Genomic DNA, 9,345 nt, shown 5'->3' on the forward strand with positions numbered 1-9,345 from the left:
ACGTTCCCCCCTTTTGGCAAAACTGGATGCTCTTTGTTGCAGAGTGTTTTGGGGAAACTCTGGTCTCTGCTTCAGCAGACCTGCCTCCTGCCGTCATGGAACTGTGGCACTTCAGACAAGTTATTTTACTTCTTTAGGCCTCAGAACCATAAGCTCTAGGGTCCTTTTTTCCGACTCTAAAATGCTATGATATCTGCAAGTTTCACTTCCTAGATTCGTCACACCTTCTCTAACCACCCTTTGGAGAAGATGCTGGTAAAAAGTGAAATAAACAAACAAAGATAGTGAAAGGGAATAGCCTTGGGTGCCCCAAAAGGAAAATCACAATCCTTTGACTTTAGACAAGCTCTGGTGGTGCCATGGTTAATGCTCGGCTGCTAACCTCAAGGTTGGTGGTTTGAACCTACTCAGTGACTCTTCGGGGAAAAAGACCTGGTGATCTGCTTCCATAAAAAAAGTCTAGAAAACCCTGTGGAGCAGTTCTACTCTGTCATATGGGGTTGCTGTGAGTTGATATCAACTAGAGGGCACCTCAAAACAACGACAACAGGAGTTGCTGTAGGAGGCCACTGTGGCCCATTTACTTTGCTGTCAACCTTCAGGCAAACAAGTTATCCAATTATTAATTTTATTTATTTAGTCCATCCTGTGATGCTGCTAGGAACAGAATTCTGACTGTTTCATTAACACTGGAATCAGCAGAAGACACCCAACCAAAAGGATGACTCTGTGGATGGGCTACAGCCCCCCTCCGAACAGCATCAGAAAGACTGTTAATGTGGTCTGAAAGATTCTTTTGTCAGTCTTTAAGTTACAAGCATTCAAAGGGACCCAGAAGGGCCTGAATTTATAGTACTTTCTATCTTCAAACGAAGTGCGGTGACTTAATGTTTTTCTCCATAAGCCCTCACCAGTTGCACCATGCACACTGTGGGATATAAACATCAGTACTGTGACGGGGGTGTGTTGACACTGGTGGAGTGTCCAAAGCCTGCAGACTGTCATTATTCTGCCTTCCCTGAACTGACAGCTTGCTACCGAGTTGAACGTACCTGGAAAGAAGTCAGTTTGGCTTAGTGTGCAGCTCAGTTTCTCTTTGGGAACGTTTCTCATTCAAGTTTCCTCTAGATCTATTGGGTCGTCCCATAGATAAAACAGAATTGGGTGTATTCTGCTGGTTCAAATGTAAATGCAGTAATCAGAATCTTCTTTTAGGTCCATTGATGACTTAGCATCTGGTGTGTAAAAGAGAAGTCATTCTTCACTCCACAATACCCTCCTCCCACAGTGTCAGCAGGATTAATGTTAACTTGCTTGCTTTGTGGTTGTACCTTCTATGAACCACCGAAGCCTCTTACAGCAATTGGTGATTTTCATAGGTATCATTGAGTCATAGTGATTCAACCCTGGCTGTTCCTTAGACTCACCTGAGGAACATCTAAACATCTAAACATCTAGACGTCCAGGCCACATCCCAAACCAATTACGTCACAATTTCCGGGGGTAGGACCTAGCATTTGTGCTTTTTAGAGAGCAGGCAATTCCAGTAAGCTTGAGTGTCTTCCCAAGGATGAGGAGGACAGGAGTATGAAGGCCAGGTGGCAAATCTTGTAGCTACTGGCATTTTGGAGTGAGAAAAAAACCCCTTGTGGTCTAGCTGATTCCAACTCATAGAGACCCTATAGCACAGAACTGAACCGGAGTGGAAAAGTCTCCTATTCTGCGGTTGTAAACTGTTCACTAAGTTCTAAAGTAAATAAGTAACTTGCCCAAAGTCATAGAGTTAGCTGAATGAAGGCAGAGCCAGAACCAGGAGCCAGGATTAAATAAGCAAAGGGAGATAGGATATTAATGTGCCAATTAAATAACCGGCTTCAGAATCAGGCATTGTCATTTTTCTCTCCTGAATGCTCGGGTTGGAACAGGTGCTGGCATTTCAAGGGATCAACCCTGTTCTCTTTCTAATCCCAAATCACTCTCCAAGTCCTAATTTGCCTTTTACAAATGCACATTTTCTCTTTCTTGGGGCTCTGGAAGAAGGTGCTTTGGTGGCTATAATCAGGCATAAAACAAACCTAATTCCTAGACCGAGACCATGGGGGTTTGGAGGATTCTTAACACATAGCTGATGGGGTAGAGACTGCTTCTACGATGCCTCTGACTACAGCATGTTTCCGTGCAAAACAGCGCATTTTGGTGTTTTGTGTCAAGTTTCCTAGTGTTACCTGTGTTACCTATATACCGCCTTAACAGCCTCTATAATTTGTGATGTAATATACCTTTATGCTACAGATAAACTTCTGGAAGAAAAAAAAATCTGGAAGAGTGGAGGGTAAATGACAGCGAATTACAGTTGACATGCCCTAGTAGAACTTGCTATTTAAAACATGTCAATTTTTGAGAGGCCAGTCACAGATTTATTCTCCAATATGACTAACCAGGCCTTTTCTTAAGAGTTAACGTTGTCACCTGAGGTGTGAACTAGAGCTTTCTTTCCCTAGGCCCAGCCAGCACTATTTTCCATAAATCTTTCTAGAACCGGAACTTTTCTGAACAGATTTGATGCTGCCCAGATGTTTGTTCTGGAAATAGCGGCTCTCCTGTGTCTTCTCTGTCTCTGGCTTGGTTTTTGTGAAAGCCAGACCTCTCCACTTTCAGGCTCATTTTAGGGTGGAAGTGCAATGGTTTTCAGAGTTAAGCCTATCCAGGCACAGCAAAAACAGATAAAGGGTTTTGGAAGACAGAAAACATGGGGTGTGTATATATAGTATGGAAACCAAGAAAAGCGGGAAAATTGTGTTTTCCTGTGGTAGTGATGCTAAAAAATATAAAAATTCGATACCCTTCGAGCTGGGCAAATCAGCCCGTTTCATTTACAGGCAAGGCGTCACCGGCCTTTAGGCATCTGCCCAGCGCCGCTTTGCCGGCGGCTTGAAGAGACCACACTGAAGGCCGGCTTGGGGTGTGTGCAGGCAGCGGAAGGGGGTGGGTGAGGGTCCACGGGCGGCCCGCCCAGCGGGGACGGAAGGGTTCTTACAGTCACTGCTCGGCGCGAAGGGCGCACGGCGGCGGCCGAGGGAGCGGTCTTCGGCGGGCGCCTCGGGAGGCCTCTTACCGGCGGGCAGCGGGAAGGCGGACGCGGTGTGGAGCAGCACCAGGCAGACAGCCACGACATCCCATAACTTCATCTTAGAGTCCCGTCCAGCGGCGGCACCTGAGCGGGCGGGCCGCGGGAAAGAGAACCAGAGAATGCACATTAGGCATGGGCGTCCCCAGGGCCCTGGCGCTCGCTGCCCCGGGCGTGACATCCCTACGGGTCCCTGCCCCCTTTCCAACCTCCTCACCGCCTTCTTCCCGGACATCGTGGGCATCCCCCATCCCATTCCAGTCTCAGCTCCCCTCCTTTCCCGGGGCGCCCTTCCCGTGCAGTCCAGGTCGCAGTTGCCCTTCTCGCCACCTCGTCCTAGGGGTCGGATTTTCAAGCAGGACAGCTGCCCTGGCAGATAAATTCCCCAACACAATGGCACCGGGACTCCAGTCCGGCCCCTATTATTGATGATCAATACCTACTCCCCCCTCTCCCCAGAAACCTATTCTGCGTTCCCAGTGGCCCCAGCCAGTCCCTGGCAGCGCCCGCTCCCCTCCCCGCCTGACAGCTCTCACGAGCCTGGCGAACCAGCCCTGGACCCAAGCAAGCGCACCCCTCTGTCAGAGGGCCCAGATCCTGCTCCACAAGCCAAGCCAGGCTCCACTGCACCGCTCTCCATAACCCCCCTCACCCCCCGCACTTCTTTCTTCCCATCCAAATAACCATTTTGTCCTTGGAACAAGAAGTTAGAGATTTGGAGATTTAAAGCCTGTACGGGACTATCTGCGTGAAATTACTTAACTTCCGAAGCATCTACTCGATTTAAAATACTAGTCCCACCTCTTAACATTAAAAACAAACAAACAAAGCGCATGAAAAGAGTCTAGCGGGGCACATAGGAAGCACTCAATAAATGCTTTAACATTGCTGTTAGGCAGGGATCGCATTTATCTTGAAAACTTAAACTCTGTGTAGAATACCGGAAACACCGGAAAACTCCCTCTTTATTTTGCAGCCCTGCTGGATTCTGGCCCTAAGTCCCTTCCCTTCCACGGAGAATCGCGAGCTCCCCGCGCCCCTGTCCAGCCACTCCAGTCACCCGAAGGCCTAGGCTGGGAGAGGGCACCGGGTCGGAGCTTAGCTTCTGTCAGCCAGGGAGCTCCGTGGGCTTTTCAGTCCTCGTACCCCTAACTTTTTACTTTACCCCTGGGAAGGAGGGCCTCGAAGCCTGAGGCGGACAAGAAAAAAGGCACTGTGAACTCCAGACCAAGCTCCACCCAGTAAGGAGGTGGGGAGGGGGGGATCCCAGAACCTCAGCATGCGGTGTTCTCCAGTCCCTTCCTAAATAAAGCCAGTGTTCCAATCTCCGAGGGTGCGGGAGAGACTTCTCAAGCGGAAACCACTCGGGATTTACACAGCTGATTATCTTCCTTCCCCAAAATAACAAGGATTAAAAAAAAAAAAAAAAAAAACTTTCTTGAACTTTTTCCAGGGAAGGGGAAGACAGTTTCCAGGTAAAAGCACAAATCTCAAGGCTTCTCATACCCACAGCTCCCCGGCGTGCCCGCCTCCCTTCCAGCCCCGTCCTCCTGGCATCCCACCCAGAACCCCGGCACCGGTGCCTGTCCGGGGCACCCTGGGAAGCGTTTAATTCAGCCACCACCTCCCGCTTCGGAGACGAATGCATTTTCCATCCCTTGGGCATTTGTTCGCTATGCGGCTGTTGGGCTCTGGAAGTTTGCATGGACCGGGAACTCCAGGCGACCTAAAGATTAGGGCGCCTCAAGCCACACGCGCCGGTTTGCAAAACCGGGAAAAAGCAGAGGCTCTGGGGCGGGGACCGGCGCACTGGCCCAGGCAAAACTGCACCCAGGCGAAGCAAAATGAGCCCAGCAAGACGCTTTGGCAGCGGGGATTGGGGGAACGCGAGGCCTCGGGCGCTGTCTGTGCGAGCTCCTGTTTGCGTGCGAAATGGCTGGCGGCCCGGAGGAGCAGGGAGGAGCGGGGTTAATGCGCCATTCCAAATCGCGGTGCCCGCCAGCAGGAAGCGACAGAGGCACCAGATTTCCCTTCCGCATTAAGAGGGTTTTTCCCTTTTTTCCCACTTGGCGGACTCAGGGCTTTTTAAATTGGACGTGGAGATCCCCAATTAGAAGTGTGGCGAGGCTGGCAAAGGAGTTAACAGTGGAAAACTCCCTGCCTGGCCAGAGGAGGCTCCCAGCTCCCATTCCCGCCCTCGACCGGGCGCCGCCCGGGCCCCAAGGGAGCCCCCCCCGCCCTTCCCCCGGGACGGGGAAGGCTCATTCTTGTCTCCGAACACCGCCGCGGCGGCCTCCATCCAGTTGGAGCGGCTCTTTAGTTCCCGATATTTGCTGGACGGGGATCGGGGCTAGGCATACGCTGACGTCCACTGGGACGCGCTTCGCAGCGCCCATCTGGTCCCCCCGCGCACCCCGTGGCCTCCCTGTTCGTCTCCGTATCGCCTTGCCAAAGCTCTTCTGCCCGACCTGCCCCCCTTCCAGCACCCTCAGTCGCTCGCCTACGCTGCGGGCGCGAACTGCTTAAAGCGTTGCCACGTGCAAGAGCCAAACTCTCCTCCCGAAGTCGGCTCTGCCAGGTGCCCCCGCACCTTTTCGTGAGTCTGACAGACTTACTCCTCTACGCCCGGGACCAGTGGGCCCCGGCAGGGCTAAAGGGCGCTCCGCAGGCGCGGCACCTGAGTCTCCAGGCCCGGAGCGGAAAGGACGCCCAGGTGAGAGACAGACGCGCCCGCCGTAGCCGTAGCCGCAGCTCGCTGCCGGGCGCTTCTGGGTACTCAGCACCAGGGGGCACCAGAAACCGCCCGAGTCCTGCTAGCACCCACGCTGCCGGGAGGCTGAGTTGTCATTTTAAGTGTAAGTCTGAGGAGAAAAACTACTCCCCCCCACCCCCCATCTTCTCCAAATCTGAATCAGCCCTGGAACTTCTGGATGTCTTTTCCAGCGTCCCTGCTTCTTAGGCTCCTACCCCTCCATCCTCGGTACTTAGTTTTCCTCTTCCCACCTCGCCTGAGGTAGTTTCTCCGCAACTTGTCTTTTAGAACTGCAGTCACCGCCCCCTCCCCCGCCCCCCCCCCGGGCGTCACAGTGACAGCTTCACCGCGGGCGAGAGATCCCGCCACCAGTGCCCCCGCACCTTCTTGTGCCTGGCAGGCTGGGAGGTGTCTGGGCTTTGCGTTCAAGGTCCAGATCTCAGGGAGGGAAAAGGGAAGCGGTGGGACTGAGGAGAAGGCGGTTGGGTGTACACTCGGGCGTTTTTTTTCTGGGGTAGGGAGAGATGTTGCTGAAAGAGCTCCTGCTCCTCTTAACTGCCTCGCGTCCTTGACTGATGGAGGCCTTATTCTTTCCCTCCTCTCCTCCAATATTTGTGCCCAACAGTGGACAAGAAAAAGAATGTGGGCCGCTTCCAGCGGGCAGGCGGGGGGGGGGGGGTCTGTCTGTTAAAGAGGGCGAATTCCAGGACCAGCAGCGTCCGAGTCCCTGGAGGGAGTGGGCTGAGGACCCGGCGGGCTCCCTGAACTCTTGTCACTTGTTGAAAAGGCAGCACCGACCCCTCTCCCTCGCCAAAGCCGGACGCTTCGAAACAGGGAGGGAGGAGACCCACTCGCGGACAGGGCTTTCACTTCGAGGGCTTTGCGGGAGGGAATGTGTGCGTGCGGTTGGAAGCAGCATCTCTTCCCTGATACACTTACGTGCATTCAAAATACAGAGAAAGAGTAGAGCGCGCTCGAGTTTATCAGCGTCACGGGCCGGAAGAGTTGAATTTGTCCTAGCCAATGAGCAAAAACGTTTGGAGCCCGGGGCCGGGCAGCCTCCCCAGCGCGCTCCTCTGCTTTGCAAGCCGGGTCTACTGGACCCGAAACAAGGAAGGCGCCTGCAGGCTGGGGAACCCGCGAAAGACCGGGATTCCCGACCCAAAGGAGGGTTCGTTTACACCGAGTGGGTCTGGAAATCAAACCACCGCGGAATCGGACCCGTGGTGGTGCAAGGTGGAAGGTATTATTGGGGAGGAGGGACTGAGTTCAAGCGAAAAGAGATCATTTAAATAATCACCTCGCTGACCTGGCGGGGACTTTGAAGAGTCCTGAGAATCTACCCAGGCAGAGACCTGAGTACCAGACTACTAAGGAAGTCCCTTACCTAATTAACCTCGACCGGGATGGTCAGTTGGGGTTGGAGGGTATTAGGTAAGTGCAAGCTACCTGGTCCTGAAAAGGGCGAGGAATGTAGCTTTGCAAGACCACGCCTGGAGGAGGTGAGCGCTCTATTTTTAGGTTCTCAGCACCTTTGCAGCAGTCTCTCTCGGGGCCTGCATTTTCCCTTGGAACAGACCAACGCAAGCTCAGTAGGAAGTTAGGCTCTCGCCAATGACAGTATCTCTGCAGCTGCACGTCCAGAAACAGAACCCTCCCTGACCACATCGGGTTCGAGAATGACCCCGGACTGCACCGTGCCAGGACGTGACAGACAAGCGCCCCACCTAGTCGAGGGAAACAGCCCCTGTTGGGCATTCCGGGGGCCAGAGCATCAGGAGCTCCAGAGATTTTGGCCCCACGCAGAAAAGGCAACCTGCCCCTCTGCAAAGCTAGGCTCTCTCGGATTCGATTTCACTCTCTTCTCTGTCCTCGTAGTGCTTCGGCTCCCTCTAGTCTTTCCTCTTTCCAATCTCACCGCTTGCTCTGGGGCCCAGCTGCGCCCCTCTGTCCCGGGCGCCCTGCAGCCCGACGCGCCTGCCGGCAACGCCTGCCCCTCTCCCCCACTTACCTCGGATCCGGTCTCCGCAGACCCCCAGTTGGACATTAACTCCAGGAACCCCGAGTCCCAGAGAAGAGAAGCATCCGGGCCGAGGGCAGGAGCGCGGAGCCCCGCCCAACAGGTCGGGGGCAAGAGTTCGCAATCCCGGGGCCGCGCCGGGCGGCGAGGGCGCGCAGGAGGCGGCGGCCAAGGCTCCCGCCGCCGCCGCCTCGAGGAGGGCGAGGGCTGCGGACAGTTCCTTCGCCAGCCCACCACACCCCCAGAAGTCGAGGTCCCAGCAGCCGCCGCTGCTTTGGGTGGGGGGCGACAAGGCTGCGCGCACCGCGCTCTTGGCTGGGGCGGCGCGGGCCCGGGGCGCGGCGGGCGGCTCAGCTGCGGTGGCCGCGCTCTGCGCCTCCTCGGGGCGCAGCGCTGGGGAGCACGAGACGGGCTGGGTTGATGCTGCCGCCGGAGCTGAGGTCTGGCCTGGAAATCCGAACGAGGCACCACGTTAATCGGCGCGGGGAGTCCCGCGAAGACATGAGGGCGCCAGGAGCGCAGGCTGGTCCTCGAAAGCCCGGGCCAAGGGGCCGGGGTGGGGGAAGGGAGCGCGGGGCCCCGGGAGGGGAGGGGTCGAGAGGCGGCGGCGGGGCCCGGTGGTGGGGGAGGGAAAGAAGAGCAGTGAGGAGGCGCCCGAGCTCCCGAGGCGGAGGCGCGGGTGTGAGTGGGTGACGCGAGGGGCCCCTCCCCGGGGTGCAGGGAGAGCGCTCAGCGAGTGGAGACTCCGCCGAACTCGCGCCTCCTCTTCGCGGGATAGATCCGGAGGAATGTGCGGAGCTCGGCGCAGGCCAACCGAAGGGGGCAATCCGAACTTGACCGCGGTGCCCGCGCCGTCCGCGCCTGGCTTTGCTCCCGCGCTGGGCGCTCGGAGGGAGGGCCCTTTGCCCGGTAGAGGGCTGACTGGGCTTTCCTCGAGGCTGTCGAAGTCTTTCTTTCCTCCTCAGCTCTCTCGCCCTCTCGCTTTCTGCAGGGCAGAAGGTAGCGGCGAGGAGCCGCGCTGCCGGCAGGAGTTCTCAAAGCACCACGAAGGAGAGATGTGGAGCGGCCCAATGAGGGAAGCCGAGTGTTTGCCAGGGGACGCTGCGAATGGGGATGCATTTATAGCGCTCTCACTCCGTGACGTGCCCTCCAGTGGCTTTTCTGATTCGCTTTCTGACCTAAACAGACATTAGTTTAGTCCCCATGCTAGAGCCAACACAGTCTCCAAATATCTGCTGGCTGAAGTCAGAGGCTTTGCATATCATGTATTACATGGCAGGCAATGAAGAAGGCTTCTGAGGCTGGCCGGCTGCTCAGTCCTAGGCTCCATTTTCATGCTGGTGTAATATAATACCAGATATGGGGTAGGCACATACATTCAAATCCCAATTCCAGAGGCATAAGATCACTTTATCAGGAGCAGGTCAGGGGAGGTAGGGCTAAATC

At 55.4% G+C, this 9,345-nt stretch overlaps 1 protein-coding gene across 3 annotated transcripts in view; it reads right to left on the reverse strand.

Moving 5' to 3' along the window:
* Positions 1-7,970, reverse strand: part of GDNF (glial cell derived neurotrophic factor) — a 31,589-nt gene extending 23,619 nt beyond the window's left edge. Inside the window, exons 1-2 of one of the 3 annotated variants that reach the window (XM_049862651.1) lie at positions 7,891-7,970; positions 3,116-3,214 (exon numbers count right to left, since the gene is read on the reverse strand). In XM_049862651.1, coding sequence (XP_049718608.1) covers positions 3,116-3,188 — 73 coding nt within the window. In that variant the 5' untranslated portion in view covers positions 3,189-3,214; positions 7,891-7,970. Of the gene's footprint in view, positions 1-3,037; positions 3,215-5,742; positions 5,824-7,890 lie in introns of those variants that run through there. The other 2 variants (XM_049862661.1, XM_049862633.1) reach the window with 2 other exon arrangements.
* Positions 7,971-9,345: the final 1,375 nt, after the last annotated feature.

Source organism: Elephas maximus, chromosome 2, assembly GCF_024166365.1.
Source record: "Elephas maximus indicus isolate mEleMax1 chromosome 2, mEleMax1 primary haplotype, whole genome shotgun sequence".
Taxonomy (NCBI): domain Eukaryota; kingdom Metazoa; phylum Chordata; class Mammalia; order Proboscidea; family Elephantidae; genus Elephas; species Elephas maximus.